A 23806-nucleotide genomic window follows, 5' to 3' on the forward strand; every position below is an offset into this window, starting at 1 on the left:
CCTCCCCAGCAGTGCTGTGCTCTCCTCTTCCACACAGCTTGTGCAAGTTATTTTGTCCATACTCTGGCAGTTGACGCATAAAAAGCCGAAAACCGATTTATAATAAACAAATAGTGCTATAATAAAACACAAATTTGTTTTTTTCTGCCATTAAATACTAAATAGCCCCACAAAGATGTGACGGAACAGTTGATTAACATGTGCAGCCACCACCAGTCTAGGGAGTATCGGGAATGTTGCATCAATAAACCAAGTATCTTGTTTACCTTTAAATTCACTGCTGGTACTGTAATAGTTACTTTCGCAGCCTACATATCGGATCGAACCAACACCTTAACATAAAAGCAGTCAATTACAGATGGTAACGCAGCGAATGTCAGTTTCTACCGCGCCACTGCTGAGCAGCCTATGAGGTGAGTGGGGGCGGAATTTCGTACCGGCAGCAGAGACGCGTCCTGAATGTCGGCCGAGAGGCGTTCCCTCTCTCTCTCTCTCTCTCTCTCTCTCTACGCTCTCGGCAAGACGTCTTCTCCCTTCCCCCTATCTCCTTGGTCTTTCAGACTCTGCTTCGCCTCTGGTTGACTACCATGAGCATTCTAATTTGTTGGTGGTTTGTTCACCGACCTACAGCGCGCCTAATTATACATCAAAGTGAATATACCCTACTTTCACCTTTTAAACCTACTGGTTCATTTCTGTAGGTTTCAGACGCACACATCCTTTATTATATATTGACGATGTAATAACTTGTATATTGTTAAGCCTAAGATTGTTGGAAGCCAGTAAGGGCACTCCAAGATAGGAAATCAGAGACAGTGCAGAGAGCATGCAAAAGTGGTAGCGTTTAGGTTACCTGAGGTAAGCAGTAATGGTAGAACCCTGCGAATTGCAGACACGCTGGGCAGCTGTCCCAAGGTAAAAGTTTCAGTGTAGAGAATTAACTGCTAACTCCATCGATAGCCGAGACTCTTTCGTACGCCTTCACAATAGAAGAAGGTCACAGGAGGCTAGCAAGCTTGACACATGCTCCTGAGAACCGTAACATCAGTGGGTTTACACAAGTGCTACAGCAGCAGTCCCCACTCACGAGATCTCTCAGGGCGAGGCCAAGTGACGTAAAACACTGATAGCCATAAGAGAAAGAGCAGAGACGTTAAGCTTTCAGCTGAACGCTGTTGCTACCGAACTTGAAATTTGTTAATGCAAAGTCTAGAAACACCCTACCTACTAAGTAGAAGAATGAGGGGGGACAGAGCCGCCCTGGAGGCGCAGAAACTGTCATACGATTGGCTGAAGTGTGTAAAGTGTTGATGGGTTGGTAGGCCAAATGTAGGAAAACAGAAACAGTGTCCTTTAAAACCAATGTTTCTCTATTCAGACAGAGTTCAGTCAGATCACTGGAGGTCCAGCTCCATGTCAAACACTGCCAACATCGAGTAATTCTCACTCCACAGACTCAGACACTGGCGTCTGTTATCCATATAGTTGCACCCTTTCCTTTTTCTAACGTTTAGGACTAGCTTCCAGTGTACTAGCTTGTCGGAATGCAATTAAATATTGTTAGGCAGGCCCCAGACGATCCTGGGGTCTTCTGTTTAGAGCATCCTATGGACTCCCAAAATTCGCGCCTCCAGTAGGTGTGACAGTATTTACCGCTGATCCACGCAACCAACCCGCCTTCACTGGAAGTTTGTCTTTCTGCCCGTGTTCGTAACCGCTCAGAAAGTGCATACTAATATGTAACCCCCTGTCTTGTCACTGTCTCGTCTTAGAACACGACACCTTGTCCACCCTGCTCAGGAACCACTATGGCGTCTGTTAAAACATGGTTGATCACAAATATCTACAGGATGAATGAGGAGCTACGGACAAAGTAGTTATTTTTCTATTTTGTACTAGACAGTAGTTGTAGAGCTTGCAACATGTTGTCTCGACGTTAGAGAAGACGTTTTGAAAGATCAGATTAACAGGGCTACATACGAATAAAATGAATGTACCTTGTCGATATTGTCAAGCGTTTATGAAAAAAGAAAAAAGTGAACAGTGAGTAGGCAAAATGAGAGTGGCGGGTATCCAGTATCTTACGCTGAAAAGTACTCATGTAATACATTATTCTGTTCGCCGCAGAACAAGAGACCTTGATGGAAGAAGGATTATTTTTAGGATCACGGCGATCCATCTTCTCGCGGTGGGGACGGCAGCTGGGCGCCTCACCTGTGGCAGACAGCACCAGCAACCGGCCGCTGTCCTCGTCGTAGCGTGTCCTGAGTTCGGCCGCCGCGGGACACACCACCGCCCACGCCACCAGCAGCGCCGTCGCCCTCCAGGCTGCAACAAGACACTGTGGTGCAGAGGCGGAAATGTTGAATCACTCCCAGACATCATAGCTCTTTTGTTAATTCAGATGTCCTCTTGGCAGGTCTAGATTATACGGCGCGAAATACCAAACACATTCAAGAATTCTTCAGAAACTGTAATGTTGCATGATATCAACTCAGAAGTGTTACTCAGGGGTAAAAACTGAACCCACACGGCGCACAGCACATGTCGTACCTGAACAGCCATATTTAAAGCTTTAACCATACGAAGACTCGCGTTACCGTATTCCTGACTAAAAACATTGATATAATTATACTGTAAAATACACTGTGTGAGAAGTTTCTTGGTATCCTGATGGATGACAAGCTAAATAGAAATCGATCACAAATAAAATAAGGAAACAGCTCGGTTCGGCATGTTTTGTGCTTTTGATGTACTTTTTGACAAAAGTGACATGCTGAGATGCATACAAGGGATACTCATAAAATTTTAATTCTCACCTGGAGGAAACAGTTTTTTATTTATTGCGGGAATGCTCCAGATTCCACCTTTTTAGAGAAACTTCCACTTTGGCGTACTGGGAAATAACTTTGCAATGCCGCAGGAGCATAATTGATAACAACAGAGATGCAGCAAAATGATATAGGAATAGCAGTGGACATACCTTCTATTCCTATAACGAAAATAGTGGCATTTGAACTTTTCATAAACAAGTGAAGTGCTCCTATGTTCTGTGCTGGCGTAAGATGACGCCAGCACACCAGGCGGCAAAGGGGTTGCGAGAAGATCAATAGAGTCCAACGACACATTCGCAGGAAACGCGCCACCAACGGCCTCCCGGCGACCAGTATTTAGATCGCCGCCATGGACCGGTGAGTCAGTTTGTAGCAGTCTGTTACGCCGAGTGAGTACGAGCCTGTCATTAGTCGCAGCCGAGTCGGATCTGCAGTCACAGCCTCTAGTTCAGAATCAGGCAACACGTAGTGACCAGAATAGTGTTCATAGCGAACTTCGTGCTTCAACAGCAGTAAGGCTAACGTGGACTATTACAGAGAACTTGTACCAGAACGACTATCATAAGTAGATTTCTTATTCATAGGAGTAAAGAAGCCAGTTAATGTATGTTTGCAGTTTATCTTACAGAAATAGGATACTGGCCACCAAACTATGACCTTTCCTTGCTCCCTTGGTACAAGTCTACAGAGACAACGAGACGATATAAAATGTTTGTCTGTTATGAGCTTTTAGGAAAATCCATTCCATGTGTTGGTGCTGTGGTCTTTAGCTCGAAGGAAGGTTTATATGCTGCTCAACCCTGTGCATGCCTTTTTCATCTCTGAGTAAGTAATGCAACCTACACACATTTGAACCTTTTTACTGTATTCATCCCTTGGTCTCTCTACAAAATGTTTACCTCCTCTCCCCCAGTCCCTCCCGCAATGCACATCCTTCCATTACCAAAGTGATTTCTGTGATGCCTCACAACGTGTCCTGTCAACTGATCACTTCATTTAGTCAAACTCTGCAGCAGATTTATTTTCTCCCCACTTCAGTTCAGAACCTCCTAACAAGGGAACCTCCCCATTGCACCCCTCTCAGATTTAGTTATAAGTTGGCACAGTGGATAGCCCTTGAAAAACTGAACACAGATTAATCGAGAAAACAGGAAGAAGTTGTGTGGAACTATGAAAAAAATAAGCAAAATATACAGACTGAGTAGTCCATGCGCAACATAGGAAACATCAAGGATAGTCTGAGCTCAGGAGCGCCGTGGTCCCGTGGTTTCGTGAGCAGCTGCGGAACGAGAGGTCCTTGGTTCAAGTCTTCCCTCGAGTGAAAAGTTTAATTTTTTATTTTCAGACAATATCAAAGTTTAGGCACACATAATCAACTTCGCTCTCCAAAATTCCAGGACATATTCAGCTTTGCTTGGACATATGCAGGATTTGACGGTCTACACACGGAAAAATTTGAAAACGTTAAAAACACATGTTTTGACAGAGCACAGGGAAATTTGTGCGACTGTGAAACTGTTGCATTCATTTGTTGCAGTTTGTGTCACAAACTCTTATGTTTTCATCACTTTTTTGGGAGTGATTGTCACATCGACAAGATAACCTATATGGGGCAAGGTAGAATAATCTTTTTACCCATTCGTCAAGTGTACAAGTTAGGTGGGTCGACAACATATTCCTATCATGTGACACACATGCCGTCACCAGTATCGTATAGAGTATATCAGACGTGTTTTCCCGTGGAGGAATCGGTTGACCTATGACCTTGCGATCAAATGTTTTCGGTTCCCATAGGAGAGGCACGTCGTTTCGTCTACTAATTTTGCTTATTGTTTTCGTAGTTCCACACAACTTCTTCCTGTTTTCTTGATTGTTCTGTGTTCAGTTTTTCAAGGCCTATCCACTGTACCAACTTATAACTAAATCTGAGAGGGTGCGATGGGGAGGTTCCCTTGTAAGTAATTACGCAGTCTATGAGGGTTGGAACTTAAATGGTTCAAATGGCTCTGAGCACTATGGGACTTAACATCTATGGTCATCAGTCCCCTAGAACTTAGAACTACTTAAACCTAACTAATCTAAGGACATCACATACATCCATGCCCGAGGCAGGATTCGAACCTGCGACCGTAGCAGTCGCGCGGCTCCGGACTGAGCGCCTAGAACCGCTAGACCACCGTGGCCGGTGGAACTTAAATAGTGGAAACTATGTATTCCCAGCCGATACAAAAGAATCACATGTTTGCACCTGTTACTGTCCTTCAAAGAAGGCACCAGCGTTATGTAGAATCCATTGTCATGTGGAAGGCGTAGTATACCGTTAGCAGAGCCTGTTCTGTTGATGGTGCGAATGGAGCGGTCTACTGCCTGTCGAATCTGTGGAACAGTTCTGAAGCGAATGCCGCGAAGCGGTTCGTTCATCTTCGGAATCAAATCAAAGTCATAAGGACTTAAGTACGGGGAGTATGGTGGACGGTACAGTACTTCCCAGTCCCGTCGAACGAACAGAGCAGCCACAGCTTGCGCTATACGCGCCCTCGCATTGTCGTGCAAAATGATGTGTGGGTTGCGCAGAAGTGACCCCGCTTCTTTCGCAAAGTTGGTTGCAGGTGATGCTCCAAAAACGAACAGTAATACTGTGCATTTTTTGTCAGCAAATGTTTCTCAGCAGTGCTATCAACGTCACTTGCATTCGTTACACCTCAGTTTTAAATTATTTTGAGTATATAAAAGCTGTTAAATTCTTTAAAAATCGCTTAATTCAATAAATTTAACTGTAAAATATGAAGAAATGGTGTGTGGAACAGTTTTTTAAGTGTCATATTTGGATTTCCCACCCTAAAAAACATAAGAATAAGGTATTTTTAGCAAAAAAGTTTTTCCATCGTTGACCCGTGTTATGGTCAGAGTCCACATCTGCCACTGGAAACAATTCCAAATCTGATTTAGAGTTTTCTGACTTACCATTATATCATCAACCTGTCCAAGGTCTCCTGGTCTCTTCGTGTCTACAGCATTCTTGCGTGATTCTTAAACCAAGTGTTAGAGATGATTAAATTGTGCTCTCTACGAAGTTCTGCCAGATGGCGCCTTCTTTCATTTCTTTGCCCCAGTCCATGTTCATCTACTAGTTTGCCTTCTCTTTCTTTTCCTAGTATCGAATTCCAGTCTCCAATCACAATTAAGTTTTCGTGTTCCTTAACGACTTGAATAATTTCTTTAATCTCGTGATACATCATGTCAACTTCTTTGTAATCTGTGGAGCTAGCTGATATAAAAACTAGTACTACTGTGATGGGTGTTGGCTTCTCTGGCTACGATAACGCGTTCATTGTGCTGGTCATAGGACAACCACATTCCCGTATTCCCATATTGTACCTACTAGTGCATTACCCCTGTTTGGTCTAGTATTTATAACCCTACAGTCTTTCTGCTACTTTAGTAATTCCCACAAGTAATTTCAACTTATAGAATTTCCTTCTTAAATTCACTAACCTACTTACCTAAGTAACGGACCTAAACTTCTACACTACTATCCATAGAATGCTAGTTTTCTGTTTCTTGATAACGACGTATTCCTGAGTGGTACCTGTCAAAAGTTTCGAACGGGGTATCATTTTTACCCTCGGAATATATTTCCCAAGACGAGGCCATCACGATCTGACAACACAATAGCTCTGCAGGCTCCCAGGAAAAACAGCTGCCGTAATTTCCCCTTGCTTTCAGGCAGATATGGAATGCTAATAATAAAAGTGCCTATGAAACTGTGTGTGCTAAATACTTGACGCTCTTGAGCTGTGTCTGTCTGTACTGGTGATGTAATTACATTAAGAATCTGCCGGAAGAAACGTTATGGCACATCACAGTCAAGCAACTTTGTAGTTGGTGTATGATGGCGGCAAAACATGCGTTCTGTGCATCTGAATAATTAATCTTTAAGTGTTCATTGGTGAAGACTTCCAGCGTAAGAAGTCACCCTCATGTCACTTTGTCAAAGAGCGCAGAGGAGCGGATAGAGGTTCAGGGTACTCTCTCTTGTCCTTCGGGTGGAAACTGCCCATAAATGCGGAAGAATCAGCAATGATCAACAGCATGAGGATGCAGAAGGTAATGGAAACCACTGCATCAACGGCACATAACATGTATGCAGAGGATATGTGGCCTGTAATTGAAAAGGTTTCACGATGATGTCTAGTTTCAAACATAGGCCTTAATTTGAGGAAGTTCTGAGAATGTACGTTTGGAGCACAAATATCTCTGACCACTATGGGACTTAACATCTGTGGTCATCAGTCTCCTAGAACTTAGAACTACTTAAACCTAACTAACCTAAGGACATCACACACATCCATGCCCGAGGCAGGATTCGAACCTGCGACCGTAGCGGTCACGCGGATCCAGACTGAAGCGCCTAGAACCGCACGGCAACAACGGCCGGCTTTGGAGCACAGAATTGTATGTTGTGAAACATGGGCTATGGGAAAACTGGAACAGAAGTGAATCGAAGCATTTGAGATGTGGTGCTACAGACGAATACTGAAAATTAGGTGGACTGATAAGGAATGGAATGAGGAGATTATTCGCAGAATCGGAGAGGAAAGGAGTTTGTGGAAAACATTGACAAGGAGAAGGGACATGATGATAGGACATCAAGACGTCAGGGACTGACGTCCATGGTACTAAAGGGAGCTGTGGAGGGCAGAAACTGTTGAGGAAGACAGACATTGGAATACATCCAGCAAATAATTAAGGACGTAGGTTGCAAGTGCTACTCTGAGATGAAGAGGTTGGCACACTAAAAAATTAATAACTAAAATAAAAAAAATCTTCGTAATGTATATTCATATTGGCAGTTATCGAAGTGCTAGATGAACTGAGCATCTATCAGCATATCTGCTTTTATTCACACACAGGTTAAAACTGCGACTTCCTTACAGTATTCTCATTAGAAGCAACACAGGCACGAGCAGTTGAAGTGTAGATTGCTGATGTTTTTTTGGAGAGGACACCAGTTCTTGGACGGACTACTTCTCGTTTGAATACTTGCACTGAATCTTAACCTCGCTTCTGCTTTTCCTTCAAGTAGTTTCATTTTATATCGCTCCCGACAGATACTCCCAGGTAGTTTACAGCTATGCTGCTGTACTGTTTCCGGCGAGTTGGCACCAATGTTTTAAACGAACAGTAACGGTCTCTCCCGTTTACAGGTGCGCTATACGTTAGATTCATGAACTGTCAGGTTAACTGCCAATCTCTTTCACATGTATCGATCTTCTGTAAGTCTTCCTGTATTTCGTTTCTTTTTTTTCAGATTTCATAAACACGGCTTATCTGCGAATAGCCTAGCAGAGTTTCCTAAGCTACCCACAGATATACTGGACCATAAGCCCCACTACAGTCCCCTGTGGTACCCCAAAGTTATTTCTTCGGGTAAAGATTCCGCTCTGTTAAGAACGAATTATCGCGTCGGATCTAGTAAGAAGCAATGAACCATGTAACACACGTTCGTGTTTTGTATCCTATGTGTCAGTTAATAACTGTATTGTTTTCCAGAAGTCATGGTATATGCGATTTTAATGTGACTGTTTTGAAGTGTTTGTTGAATGCAGTTCCCCGAGTTCCGTCACACTGATTACCGTTACTGCAGCTGCTACTGCGCCCGATGCGCTTTTCTGCCTCTAGAATGGCTGAATATATCTGCTTTCACTGAACGATACAGAAACGGGAAGGTAAATGAGAAAGACGGTCTCAAAAGTATTAAAAATGCCTAAAATCCAAATAGAAGTATTTATACGAGGGTTGGAATTTTAATAGTGGCAACTATTTATTTACAGCTCGTACAAAATAGATGCGTGTTAAGTTTTACTGACCATCAAAACAGTCACCAGCATTGCGTATATGTGTGCGATGTGGAAGTCGTAGGATACTCTTAGTAGTTCCAGCTGTGTTGACAATTCGAGCGGCGCGGTCTATTGCCGGACGAATTTGTAGCAATTCTGAAGCGAATGTCTTGAGAAATCGAGTTGAACTCACGAGGACCTAAGTCAAGCGATTGCAGTAGGTGGTATAGCACTTAGCAGCCCCATCAGTCAAACAAATCAGTAACAGCTTGCACTGTACGTGCTTGAGAATTGTCCTGCAAATTGATGGTCAGGTCCTGCAGAAAGTGTCATCACTTCTGCCTCTAAGCTGGTCGCAGGTTGAGTTCCATCTTGTATCCTGCTCATTTCGCATAAGACATTTTCGACGAATGTAAAAATATTAAAGTTCTTAGCCTTCGCAGCTATAATTCCAATTTCCCTGGGGGGTTATATCCGGGAAGTACTTGAGAGTTATCAGAGCATACATAAGTTCAGCCTTGTGCGTAGCTACTAATATCTTTGCTTTTTATCAAACTGATATCACGCAAATGATGAACTGGAATATTTCACTTGATCACGTACTGATATCGCGCAAATGGTGAAGTGTAATATTTCACTTGATCACTATCTATCCTGTGGTTCATGGTGTGGGTTCCTGTAGTCATGTCCTAGTTCATGAACCACGGGCAACCTATGAGTGGCCAAGTAAGTGGTCCCGACAGTCGGTAAACCAGTTACTTTGGAATAAGGCAGGGCATCTCGGACATATTCTGAGTCGTGGTCACCTTTGTGCTCATACGGCAAAGACTACCAAATCCACCGGTTAGTCCCTCAACCGTTAGGGGTAATACCCAATGGGACTCAGGGCAACTAAGGCTAGCAATCTGCTTCCCTGGTACTTAAAATATGATGCTGGCAACAATCAGAGCAAAATGCCTCGGACCTTTGGAGGTGACGGAGTTCCACCTCTAACTGACAAACCAGGGACTCCTAAGATACGACTTGGCAAACAAATGGTAATGAGATAGGGAGCTATTAATATCAATGGTGGCTACTCTGGGAAGAAGGTAGAGCTGGCAGAGGCTGCAAGAAAGATGAGGCTGGACGTTTTAGCTGTTAGTGACATTCGGGTAAGGGGTGGGAAAGAAGAGGAAGTGGGAGAATACAAGGTCTACCTGTCAGGAGTCAAAGCAGGAATAGCACAATGGGGTGTAGGGCTTTACATCAAGAAAGAAATGGAACCCAGCGTAGTTGCAATAAGGTATGTAAACGAACAACTGATGTGGATAGATTTGACCGTGTCTAGCAAGAAAATTATGATTGTGTCAGTATATTCGCATTGTGAAGGGACAGATCAAGATAAGATGGATAGTTTTTATGAGGCACTCAGTGATGTAGTTGTTAGAGTAAAGGACAAGGACAGTATTCTGCTCATGGGTGATTTTAACGCCAGGATTGGAAATCGAACAGAAGGGTATGAAAAGGTTATGGGTAAATTTGGAGAGGATATGGAGGCCAACAGGAACGGGAAACAACTCTTGGATTTCTATGCCAGTATGGGCTTAGTAATCACAAACTCCTTTTTTAAACATAAGAACATTCACCGGTATAATTGGGAAGGCAGGGGAACCAGATCTGTCATTGACTATATAATAACAGATCAGGAATTCAGGAAGGCTGTGAGGGACACACGTGTATTCAGGGGATTCTTTGATGGCACTGATCATTATTTAATCTGCAGTGAGATTGGGATTGTGAGGCCGAAAGTGCAGGAGGTCAGGTCCATATGTAGGAGGATAAGAGTGGAGAAACTTCAGGATAAGGTAATCAGGCACAAGTACATAACAGTGATCTCAGAAAGGTACCAGTTAGTTGAATGTAGTCAATTACAGTCATTGGAAAAGGAATGGACAAGGTACAGGGACACAGTACTAGAAGGGACTGAAGAATGTCTTGGAACAGTAGTGTGTAAAAGTAGGAAGACGCAAACAGCTTGGTGGAATGACACAGTCAAGGCAGCCTGTAAAAGGAAAAAGAAGGCGTATCAAAAATGGCTACATACTAGAACTCAGGTAGACAGCGAAAGTTATGTTGAAGAAAGAAACAAAGCCAAACAGATAATTGCAGCATCCAAGAAGAAATCTTGGGAAGACTTTGGAAACAGGTTGGAGACTATGGGTCAAGCTGCTGGAAAACCATTCTGGAGTGTAATTAGCAGTCTTAGAAAGGGAGGTAAGAAGGAAATGACAAGTATTTTGGACAGATCAGGAAAACTGCTGGTGAATCCTGTGGATGCCTTGGGCAGATGGAGGGAATATTTTGAAGAGTTGCTCAATGTAGGTGAAAATACGATCAGTAATGTTTCAGATTTCGAGGTAGACTGGGAGAGGAATGATGATGTAAATAGGGTCACATTTGAAGGAGTGGAGAAAATGGTCAATAGATTGCAGTGCAATAAAGCAGCTGGGGTGGATGAAATTAAGTCGGAACTCATCAAATACAGTGGAATGTCAGGTTTTAAATGGCTACACAGGATAATTGAAATGGCCTGGGAGTCGGGACAGGTTCCATCAGACTGGACAAAAGCAGTAATCACACCAGTCTTTAAACATGGAAACAGAAAAGATTGTAACAACTACAGAGGTATATCTTTAATCAGCGTTGTGGGTAAAATCTTCTCAGGTATTGTTGAAAGGAAAGTGCGAGTATTAGTTGAGGCCCAATTGGATGAAAGTCAGTGTGGGTTTAGGCCTCTTAGAGGTTGTCAGGACCAGATCTTTAGCTTACGGCAAATAATGGAGAAGAGATATGAGTGGAACAGGGAATTGTATCTATGCTTTATAGATCTATAAAAGACATATGACCGGGTTCCTAGGAGGAAGTTATTGTCTGGTCTACGAGATTATGGAATAGGAGGCAAACTTTTGCAAGCAATTAAAGGTCTTTACATGGATAGTCAGGCAGCAGTTAAAGTTGACGGTAAACTGAGTTCATGGTTCAGAGTAGTTTCAGGGGTAAGACAAGGCTGCAACCTGTCTCCCCTGCTGTTCATATTATTTATGGATCATATGTTGAAAACAATAGACTGGCTGGGTGAGATTAAGATATGTGAACACAAAATAAGCAGTCTTGCATATGCGGATGACTTAGTTGTGATGGCAGATTCGATTGAAAGTTTGCAAAGTAATATTTCAGAGCTAGATCAGAAATGTAAGGACTATGGTATGAAGATTAGCATCTCCAAAACGAAAGTAATGTCAGTGAGAAAGAAATATAAACGGATTGAGTGCCAAATAGGAGGAACAAAGTTAGAACAATGGACGGTTTCAAGTACTTAGGATGCATATTCTCACAGGATGGCAACATAGTCAAAGAACTGGAAGCGAGGTGTAGCAAAGCTAATGCAGTGAGCGCTCAGCTACGATCTACTCTATTCTGCAAGAAGGAAGTCAGTACCAAGACTAAGTTATCTATGCACCGTTCAATCTTTCGACCAACTTTGTTGTATGGGAGCGAAAGCTGGGTGGATTCAGGTTATATTATCAACAAGGTTGAGGTTACGGATATGAAAGTAGCTAGGATGATTGCAGGTACTAGTAGATGGGAACAATGGCAGGAGGGTGTCCACAACGAGGAAATCAAAGAAAAACTGGGAATGAACTCTATAGATGTAGCAGTCAGGGCGAACAGGCTTAGATGGTGGGGTCATGTTACAGGCATGGGAGAAGCAAGGTTACCCAAGAGACTCATGGGTTCAGCAGTAGAGGGTAGGAGGAGTCGGGGCAGACCAAGGAGAAGGTACCTGGATTCGGTTAAGAATGATTTTGAAGTAATAGGTTTAACATCAGAAGAGGCACCAATGTTAGCACTGAATAGGAGATCGTGGAGGAATTTTATAAGGGGGCTATGCTCCAGACTGAACGCTGAAAGGTATAAGCAGTCTTAAATGATGATGATGACTATCTATCCTTACTGTTTAGCCGGCCGCGGTGGCCGAGCGGTTCTAGGCGCTTCAGTCCGGAACCGCGCGACTGCTACGGCCGCAAGTTCGAATCCTGCTTCGGGCATGGATGTGTGTGATGTCCTTAGATTAGTTAGGTTTAAGTAGTTCTAAGTTCTAGGGGACTGATGACCTCAGATGTTAAGTCCCATAGTGCTCAGAGCCATTTGAATTATTTATCCTTACTGTTTGTTAGTTAATCAGTCCCAATGGAATATCTCTAATGGCGAAACTATAACCTAAAAACTAAACTCCTTCTTTCTCCTACAAAAAGAAAGGAAAATAGATTGCCTTTTTTTACCAGGACCTATGAAATACGCTTGTTGAGAATGCCTCCTTATGTGATTATGATTTGGTCATAATTATAAGTGCGGTATCTGTCTCCAAAAGTGGTCTGCTGGGTCTAGTGCCGTGGCAAACCACATCTAGCTTCAAGAAATTTCCGTAGTGTGGAATCTACTCACCAAGACCAGGGCACAGTTATTACGTTACAGTTTTAGAATATGAAATGGAGGAAAGCCATTGGTTAGAGATAGCTGCAGTGCCTTGGAAAAAAATTGTCAACGTGTAAGTTTGCACGTACTTCAGATATCTGAAGTGTATGTGCCAAGGCAACAGATTTTCATAGTTTCCCGTAAAGAGCGGTCGTCAAAGAGGCTTTTACTGTCTCACCTATCGTTACGAGTGTGGTCACGTCGTGGTATCTCACTCCTCTGGTTTCGATGTAATGCAACCTCCCGGCTATCGCGATGCTGAAGTCCCATATTTTTTCCATATTTATTTTACTTCATATTATTGATTAGTTTACTCGTCTGTGTTGTTGTCTTGCCACCATACCACTTCAGAGACAACATATCTCACAAACAGAAAAAGATGACACAAGCTGTTTACTTCTTTTCTACCTGAGGAAAAAAGCGGACGTACTGTGTCTCACAAAGTAGTTTAATAAACACTGTGAGTGTTATTTCTATGTGCCGAGTTTTTCCTTTTAATCCTTTAAATTAATACCTTTACTCTTCCTGCAGACTTTGTCGATCTGGTAGTACAATAATGTTACATACCATCGGCACGAGTGTCTTGATTTGTATAAATCGACGACAGAGACAAAAACTGCCGACAGATGAATGCTATAGCTGTAGATGTGCTATAAATGACTACAATTTAACAAATGTAAATGGATGAAATTCCAAGACGTAGCTAACACACAAATTTCTCGTTTTGCCTATATTTTATGAAACAGACAGTCTAAGTGGTGAAAGCAAGAAATGAAATTTATTGCTGAGAGTACTGTCTCGATCAGAGCTAGGGTCCTATTGTTATCAGGAGGTCGAGCGAAGACCATGGGTGTGTGATCCTGTAGAGCGCTGGGGCGCCAATGAAACACATTTAATTAACCATGATTTACCGGCGAGAGTTTCACGATCACCTCGTCTTCTTCCCGGTGCTGCCGAGTTGTCACTATACTGCTTGAAAGCGAAAGGGGCGCGTCTTTCTCTGGCGAGGAGCTTACCGAGCGTAGTCCCTGTGGTCAGTACCACAGCCTTAGGCCGATGGAGCCCAGCGAGGCTGTGGACTTTTGTTAGAGGCTCAGTGTTCTCGATGAGTGAAACTGCGCTTAGGCTTGTTCCCAGAACACTGCTACCCCTGTGTCAGTTGCTAAGATGGCGTGAAGACGGAAGACGCAATAGCAACACGAAGGACAGCCAGCCCGAGCGATGGTGCTTGTCTTGCTCCAGTAGCAGCGACACAGGCGTCAGGCGCCCAAGTTAAACAGCTTGCAGATGGGGAGATGGGTTCTTGATCCGTGGTAGATCGCCCTGGCCCTCATCCTCAGACCATCACCACTGCGACCGCAAGACTACTGATTGTAGATCTGGAGACCTCTCCGTGGCCAGGCGGCTGTGGACTTGTAGCAGTGGACTACAAGTTGGCGGCAGCTTTTAGACACTTGCTGAATTCACCAGAGCATTCTGTAGCTTAATAGGTCTTCCATCGGTATCTGTGATGCAGATGGATTGGCCATTCCCCAATACAGAGCTTGAGGAGGGTGAAGGTTTGATAGCAGGCGATGACGTGATTCCCCACCCCCACACTGTTGTCCAAATGTGCTTTCGTTTTCTGAGTAAGTTCAGGGTTTCAGATCATTCCTTTACGTGAAGTTTGCATCCTGAGAGGCATTCTTGTGACGTCTTTAGGTTAAGCTACTACATTTGGCCTCATTACAGTACAGCAGTCAGTCTACTGGGCACTGTTGTCAAAGTGCTGAATCAGTTGTTCATGGCTTCCGTCTTGCCCAGTCTGATGAAACGAGCATTCCATCTTGTGTGTACATCGGGGTTACCATGTTGAGAGTAGGGTACGACATCGTTGCGTAGCTGGCAGATGCACGCAGCTTGGCGATTTCTCAGTCGGTTTCTAACGCAGTTTTATTCCTGCACCAGCTTATTATTCTCCTGTGCAATATTCCCCCATCCTTTATAAAATTCATCCCGAATTTTCACGCGTTCCTATTAGTCTACAAGTCTTATACATCCATCCTTTATGGAATTTAGTTGTTATAAAAATCGAATTCGATATCACAAATTTGAATGCCCTTAAAATATTGTACCAATCGCTAACCATTGCTTATTCCTACTACCTAGTGCTTAGACTCTAACTACTCTGTGGTACTTACCGTCATATAAGCAACCCAAGGAATAGCTAACCCGTTCACAGGTAATTCTGGGCGTTGTATATGTTTCTTCTTGTAGCAAACGTAAATTACACAAATAGCCACCAAATCTCTATAGTACTCGTAACTGAAATGCTTATGTTTATAACCCGATTACACTGCTTCACGCAGTACTGCTGGATGTACTGTTCTGTGGGAATGTGCTAACAGTTGGTATACTGAAAGAAGGATATCAGGGCTCAGGGTATACTTTAAAAATGTGAGATTTTGGACTAGCAGTATCTCTAACAGCTTCTCTGGCCAAAATCTTTACTTCACTAGTGCGTACTTTTACCAACTTTCCTACCGTGCTCAAGTTTACAGGGGCAGGATGTATAAGAAAACATTGATATTGGGTGTTTAAGACAACCACTGCAAGATGTATTGACACACGTAGTCGCGCACCATCTGTTCTCAACTAACGATATGCTGGAAAATAATGCTAATTTGCCCTCAGTCGGTTCCGCTTTACTGTGTAGTTCAGTTACAAAATTCTTTTGTTCTTCTCGTAGTCCTGCTAAGAAGTGCTGCAGTGGCAGTAGTGTAGCGCTTAGCTAGCCATATATGGCATAGAAAACAGATTCCTGCAGTGTTACGGTCTCCAATCTTCCGTTACTGATACTAGCTGACAAAAGTCGTAAGAGTCTGGCTATAACTGTCTGCCCATCTATTTCCTGTGGTTGGTACTGCACCTGTTTAAGACCTTCATTTATTCAATCTTCATTTATAATCTGCTTAGTGCTTCTACTGTATTGCATTAAATCCGTTGCCAGTTTCCGTGCCACTCTTGTGTTATTTAAAAACAGCTTGTTCCATATTCCTCAGCTGGGTGGTATGCCATTCCACTTTACTCCTTGTAACGTCTCCTACTGCTTGTACCTGGCCTAGTGTGTAATTTAAATGTCGAATATCTTTTTCCAATGCTGTTCCAGACACTACCTTCAAAAGTTTTCCACTGTGTTTACCCATCCTTTCTTTCTCAGAAACGATGTCCTTGGCACCAGGTTGATTGCCATCTTCAAGAGTTCCCTGAGTTTATTATAATAGAGTTGCAATCCGCTGTATTCATTTTCACTAGAACTCCCTTTTTCCCTGCTTCTTTCTACAATTCCGCAAAAGTATCTTCTAACTTACACACCTAATTTCTCATCTTCCATGCATTAAGAGTTAAACCAAGCGTCCACTGATGACTGAACAGTTCGAGCTACAGGATTCTTCGCCTTCCTAGAGTTCTTATTCCATACCACCTATGGTGTTGGACCCTGTGGCAAAGCGTCTACCACTCCACTGAAAGGTTTGATTTGGCTTACATGAGTAATCGATGTTTTTGTCAGAAGCTGTACCTTCACATTCACTTGGGATGTCATCTCTATCACCTGATATGGGCTTTAGTACTTAGTTAAAAATTTGTTTATTCTTTCTTGTGGTGCGTATGGGTTGGTTACCTAAACCCACTGACCTAGTTAATGTTGTGGCAATACGCTGTAAGTTGCCTCATCTTTTCTCGATGTTCGAGTGCTTTTGTATTCGCTCGTTTGACCTTCTGCCATACTTCTCTTATATGTTTCGTGAACTTCTTCACTGACTGTTCATTAGCATCTAATTGAGGCATCATAACCTCGATAGGAGAGGGCATGTTTCTGCCGAATACAACCTCATATGGTGAAAGATCTGTACTACTATGTACTTTTGAAATATATGCTGTGACGATATATTGCATCTATGTGTCCCAATTATCATGTTGACTATTCACATAATGGCTCAACATCTTTGGACCTGTTCAATATGGCTGTTTGTGTGGATGTAAAGGGCTAATGTGAAGTTTTTGGATGTGAAGGAGGCTACACAACTGCTTCAAAAGGTCTAACATACAATTTGCTCCCTGATCTATAATTATAGCATCAGAAATACCACACGGTACTATACAGTTGTGAACCACTGCGTTCCTGAATGTCTGTATTCGCTGGTCTGGAGTTGCTGTTATTACTGTGGACGGGGAAATGATCTATTATCGTCGGAATACACTTGTTACCAGCTGCTGTCATATTGAAAGGTCCATGAATATCTAAACAAAGCATTTGAAAAGGTTTTCTAGATTCTAGTAATCTTTGCATTGCATGGATCGATGACTGTTCTTGCATTTAAGATGTAATAATTGCAACGGAACCATCCAATGACTTTTTGAGCACAATGACAACGTTTGCATTCCAGGTAATATCACTATTCTCAGTGATTGCATCAGCTAACTGCAGGTCAGTGAGTTCCTCCATTAACAGTTGTAACTGCTTTGGGACCCTGTATGGTGTCTTATATACTGGAGCATTGTTTCCTGTTGGTGTTCTATGCTGTGTAGTGGTGTCGCTGGTAATGGACCAACTGAATTGAACGCATCCATGAAAGTAAGAAATAAAGCTTTCATGCTATCCCTATCTTTCCTTTGCAAGTGTTTAAATTTACCACATAGTGAAGAATTGTTAACCATATGCCTGTGGCTGTGGACATCACCCGACTTGTCAGTATCATCTTCTAGGTCTAGGAAGAGTCATCTCGCCCATGCCAAAACTGCCTAAACTCGCGGGAAGCACAAAGTCTCCATCTATATTCATAATGCATACTACGCTCCTGTTTACCACACCGTGCGACTTATCTACCTCTTCGTTCCATGCCAATGGTTCTACCATGCACAACAATTGAAAGATGGCTACACTGAGTCACAGCGCCAGAGATTGCGCCAAAGAGTATTATTCAGCCGCCTCCACTGGCAGTGTTTGTTGAGAGGTGGTAGTGGAAAGTTCTTGTCGAGAAGTCGTGGTGGAGAGTGCTTATTGAGAAATGGGCAGTAGGAGTTCCGATGTAGCCGTGACTAGTTGTGAGCATGTTGTATGCAGTTGTTCTGATGGGCTAGACAGCCGATGCTGTTCGATTGCGGATGTTGTAAGGATCAGAGTGTATTTTTCGTCAATATATATGAAGGTAAAGAAAATCTTTTATTTTTTATTTCAAATGTGCTAAATAACAATGCCTCTTGGTCACAGGTTCAGTCAACAAAGCATCTGGCTTGTGTTCATGTATTAGAGTGTAATTCTGGTTTTTATGTGCAATTATAGTATTTTTGTTTTGTTTTTAATTACTTCATTGTAGATGGCGTTTAAAGCATCTTGTCGTATTGAGGAAGAACCGTGCCAGATGTGTACGTTGAATCACACTTCCACACACAGAACAGTTACACTTGTGCTTTGTCGTTCGTAGTTTTTGTTTCGTAGCTTTTATAGTTGCTGGGGACTTAATTAATTAATCGTGTTAACGGAAATTTCCTTTCATTCTTTGTTGTTATTCTATGCAGTCAGATTGCGTGCTAATACTGGTCAGGGCCAACCGGTTACGAGACTTCGTAGCCGGACATACAGCGACTAAAATTAAAATTATTTGCATTATATTTAATTAAGCCCCCATGCACGTGGCGACCGCTGCTTCGGATCGTCCCTTGGAATTCTTTTGATAGTAAAAATAGCAGACAGTAGTATTGTTGTAGTAATTTGTAGTAATAGAATATTGCATGTGTAGATTTGCTAATTGAACATTTGTAGTTGTCTTGTCATTCTTCTAATGGTATTTTTGCAGAATTTAATTTTTGATGTCCTGTACACGGGTTTGACAATTTTGTGCAATTATGAAGATTTCAATTGTTCGTTAATCGTGTTTGTCGGAATGCTTTTCGTGTGAATGGTATTGTTGGAGATAGAGTGTCATTGTGTGTAATTTTCGTATAGGGACGAGTTTTGTATATTTTGTAAATGATTACGCGATCGATGAAAAAGGCAAAAATGATGGATAGTCAGAATGACGAAATTGTTGACATGGCGAACTCGCCAACACAGGACAACAGTATGATGAATAATGAAGTTGAAAACAATTTAATAAGTCTGGAAAATAGGCCGGAACCAGTTCAAAATTTTTCACAATCAAAAAATTTTCGGAATACGAGATTAACGACAGAAGAGTCTGGAATAGTATCGAACACAGATAGCTTTACAGCTTTGACGGAAGAAGTTGGTTTTGCGGGAAATGTTAGGGGCGAAAAGAATTTTGAACCAGTTAATATGGAGCAGTTGATGAGTGCAATATTTAATTTGGGATCTGAATTAAAAACAGTGGGATCACAGTTACGATCTGAAATTAAAACTGATATGGGAACAATGGAAACACGGTTAGACCCACTGGGATCACAAATAGGAACAATTAAAACAGAAATAGTAACAATTAAAATTGATATGGGAACAATGGAAACACGGTTAGACTCACGAATAGGGACATGTTTCAAAAACATGAAAGATGAATTAAAGAAAGAAATTAGAGAAGAAGTACAACCGATTTTGAATGCTCACAATAATAGATTAATGTCAATAGAAATCAGACAAAAGGATCAGGATAGAGAACAGGAAGAAAGAGATCGCGTGATAGTACAAAAATTTTCAGAGTTAAATTTAGAACGTGTACACGATAAGGAAGAAATATTTGAAAGAATCGAGGAATCTGTGCCAAATGACAGAATAAATAACCTAACACAACAGTATGAACAGTTAACTACTAAATGTGTCAATACTGAAACCCGAGTCGCGACACTTACGGAAGACGTAAATAAACAGAAAGAATAAATAGGTGACTTCTCGGAAAGAGTTGAGGAGGTTGCAGATAAAATGACGAGTCTTAGTTTAAATGGGGACAGAGATTCAGATAATACAGCTCCATTGCCATTTGCAGAAACCGAAGAGTACCAGAACATAAATAAGCATGTTGAAAGTCAGGGAAAATTTAATGAACGCATTAAAAGGGAATTTGAGGCATTACGAAAGAAAGTCAAACAAATTGAAGGTGAAATCGTAGGAAAAGACAGTAGAAGAAATTTAGAATCACAGATAGCAGAGAGGTTTGAAGAAAGTAATTTATTTCATTCACGAGAAGCAACAAGAGAGCGCCAGGCGCGCGAACTTGACAATAATCGACATTCGGACTGGGACATACGCGGTAGGTCTTTGTCGCCACGAGGAGAAAACTTTGACTATAAACACTTCTTAACTGTTCGGAAATTTAAGATCTTTCGCAATTCTAAGAACGACATACATCCATGTTCATGGTTAGATCAATTTATGTACGCACTTCCACCAAATTGGCCACTAAGTCACAAACTGGAATTTATGTGTGGATATTTAGAAAACAAACCAGCGACGCGCATGCGCGCACTTATTAGAGATTGTAATAACCTAAATGATTTTTATCATGCTTTTCTATCGGCATATTGGTCCGAAAACACGCAAGAGAGAGTCAAACATAGTCTTATTATGCAGCGTAATTTTAAACAGTCTGAGTTCCGCACGCCAGCAGAATACTTAAAAGACATGATTCGAAAGAATCAGTTCCTTTCCAGCCCTTATAGCCCGACTGAATTAATTCGCATTTGTTTAACTGAGCTGCCACAATCGATAAGACAAATTTCTTTAGCCGGAAGATGTAAAGACGACATTGAGACTTTTAAGACCTTGCTACAAGAACTTGACGACGGGACTTCTTGTAATTTTTTTCAGTAACAGTAATTAGAATAGATTTTCAGAGAAAAGGGATAGTGATCGGAACGGACGTTATATGGGTAATTTTGAGAATGACAGACGAAACAGACAGGACAATAGATACCAGCCTTATGACAGTAACAGACGTTCTAACAGAAATTACACAGACAATTATAATAACGGAAATTCCTAGCGGAATGATCAATCATACGGAAACAGTAATCGGTATCATCAAGACAGAAATTATTCATACAGTAATATAAATTCTTACTACAGAAGTAACCAGGGTAGTAGATATAACAATAATGTCAGAAGTGACAGTCGAAATTACACAAGAAGTAGTCGTGTAGATAGCCAGGAAAACAGAAATTTTAATAACAGACACAACCAAGAATTTACATGTAACAGACAGGAGGGACCTAATTGGCATCCTCCGCGTGACAGAAATTCACAGAGACAAGTGCAAATAGTAGAAATTGATCCGCGAAATGACGGAAATAATCAAAGACGTGATGCGAACAATCGACAATAACTTGTAGCTTCGGCTTCTGGCAGCAATATAGACAGTTCAGAAAGTAATGACACTACGACTTTACACTACGTACGCCTGGAAGACATGAGAGACATTTTGCTAGACGAAAAGGAAAATAATGTAGAGGCATTTTTACATCCTGTTATTGAAGTATGTGTGGGTAAGAATAAGTTCACCGCAGTTTTAGATTCTGGGAGCCCATTGAATGTCATTAGTGAATCAGTTTTTCGTATATGTGTAAGAACTATTGCTTGTCCTGTGTTACCTGTTTCTAAAACTACAATTCGAGGCGCTATTTCCGGAAAAAGTGTGGAAGTCAAACAACAGACCAACTTAAATTTCATTTGTCAAGGATACGAATTTTCTGCTAATTTTATTGTTGTTCCATTACTCAATACACAAATTATATTAGGTATGGAGTTTCTTAACGTACATAAGGCAATTTTAAACTTTAAAGAAGGAAGTGTGAATTTGACTGTTCCCGGAATGCCGAAAAGTGTGAAATTTTTCGAGTGTTTAACAAAATCTGAATCAGACACAAAATGTTTAAGGTTACTTACTTCTGATGTTTTCGCTGAGCATTATGACGACAATGTATTCATTCATGACAATGACAATAGATACAGAGACGGGATGGATGATATAATTAATAGCGAAGAATTTATTAATGAAAAGGTTAAGAAAGCTGAAGTGGCAGATGACGTTTCAAGAGAAGAACTGCACCAAATTTTGACTTCACATGCTACAGTATTTAGTCATCACACAGGAACTATACAAGGCTTACAATATTTATTTAAAGTAAAAGAACACACACCATTTCGGGGGAAAACGTACGCTATTTCTTGGGCTTACAGAGACAAGGTTAAGAGTGAACTTCAATACATGTTAGATCAAGGCATTATTGAGCCAGCAGTCAGTCCTTATACTAGCCCATTACACGTCGTTCTTAAAAAGGATGGGTCAATTCGTTTGGTTCTGGATTCCAGACAGATAAATAATATTATCATTCCTGAAACTGACCGTCCACAAAATTTAGATGAACTTCTTCAACATTTCCATGGAATTAAAGTTTTATCCACGATTGATATGCGCGCAAGTTTTTGGCAAATAGAACTCCACCCGGATTGTAGAAAATACACTGCCTTTTTAGCCTTTGGTAACTGTTATCAATTTCGGAAATTACCGTTTGGACTTACTGTATCTTCAGCAGCATTCACCTGTTTATCTTCGTGACAATATTACTTCTTATGTTGACGATATTCTTATTGCTAAACGTTCTTGGAGTGAGCATAACAAAATTTTGGATTCATTATTACGTATTTTTGCAAGAGTTGGCATTACAGTGAACTTGGAAAAATCTGAATTTGGTCGTTGTCAGGTGAAATTTCTTGGTCATATTATTTCTACAGAAGGTATTCTTCCTGATCCAGAAAAACAAGACGCTATTCGTAATTATGCTGTTCCTACTACAAAACGTGATGTTCGTAGTTTCCTTGGTGTCTGTAATTTTCTTAGACGCTTTGTTAAATTGGACGATTTGACCACACCTCGTTTATGTGAACTATCTGGAAAGAAATCTAATTGTGTTGGGATGAGGAAGCTCAATCAGAATTTGAACAACTTCGTGATGCTTTAGTTGCTGCTCCACTTCTTGCACACCCGGATTTATCTAAAGAATTTTGTTTGGCGACGGACTCATCATACAAAGGCCTAGGTGCGCACTTATTTCAAGAGATAGAAGAAAACGGCGTTGTAGTACAGAAAACTATTGCATTTGGAAGTCGTGTTCTCTCTAAATCGGAAAAGAATTATTCGATTACGGAACTTGAAGCTTTGGCTGTTGTATGGGCTTTCACAAAATTTTGCATATTTTTGTATGGCAGACATACTAAGGTTTACACCGATCATCGAGCTCTGGAATTTCTTATGTCAACAAAATTAACTCATGGAAGATTGTCACGATGGGCGCTGTATCTACAGGAATTTGATTTTAGTATTGTTTACATACAGGGATCTTCAAATGTAATTGCCGATGCTTTATCACGTGCACCAATGGGTTTGAAACAAAGTGCTGAAGAGGACTGCGAAGAAAACAATTATTGTTTGATGTATATTCAAGGTGTTGCGTTTGAGAATTTTATTTCGTCTTCGCTCCAGGACATCGCTAAGGAGCAAAACAAGGATCCAATATGGAAGGACATTAAGGAGAAGTGGAGGAAAAAGGAAAGCGTAGCGATCAGACAGTATTATTTAGTTCGCAATGATATTCTTTTTAAACGAAAATCATTCGACAACTCTGTTTGGT

At 41.5% G+C, this 23806-nt stretch overlaps 1 protein-coding gene across 1 annotated transcript in view; it reads right to left on the reverse strand.

The window, feature by feature from the left end:
- Positions 1 to 23806, reverse strand: part of LOC124805456 (myogenesis-regulating glycosidase-like) — an 89080-nt gene that overhangs the window by 42810 nt on the left and 22464 nt on the right. The window contains exon 2 of the mRNA XM_047266019.1: positions 2086 to 2328. Coding sequence (XP_047121975.1) covers positions 2086 to 2328 — 243 coding nt within the window. The remainder of the gene's footprint in view (positions 1 to 2085; positions 2329 to 23806) is intronic.

This window comes from Schistocerca piceifrons, chromosome 7 (genome assembly GCF_021461385.2).
Source record: "Schistocerca piceifrons isolate TAMUIC-IGC-003096 chromosome 7, iqSchPice1.1, whole genome shotgun sequence".
Lineage (NCBI taxonomy): Eukaryota > Metazoa > Arthropoda > Insecta > Orthoptera > Acrididae > Schistocerca > Schistocerca piceifrons.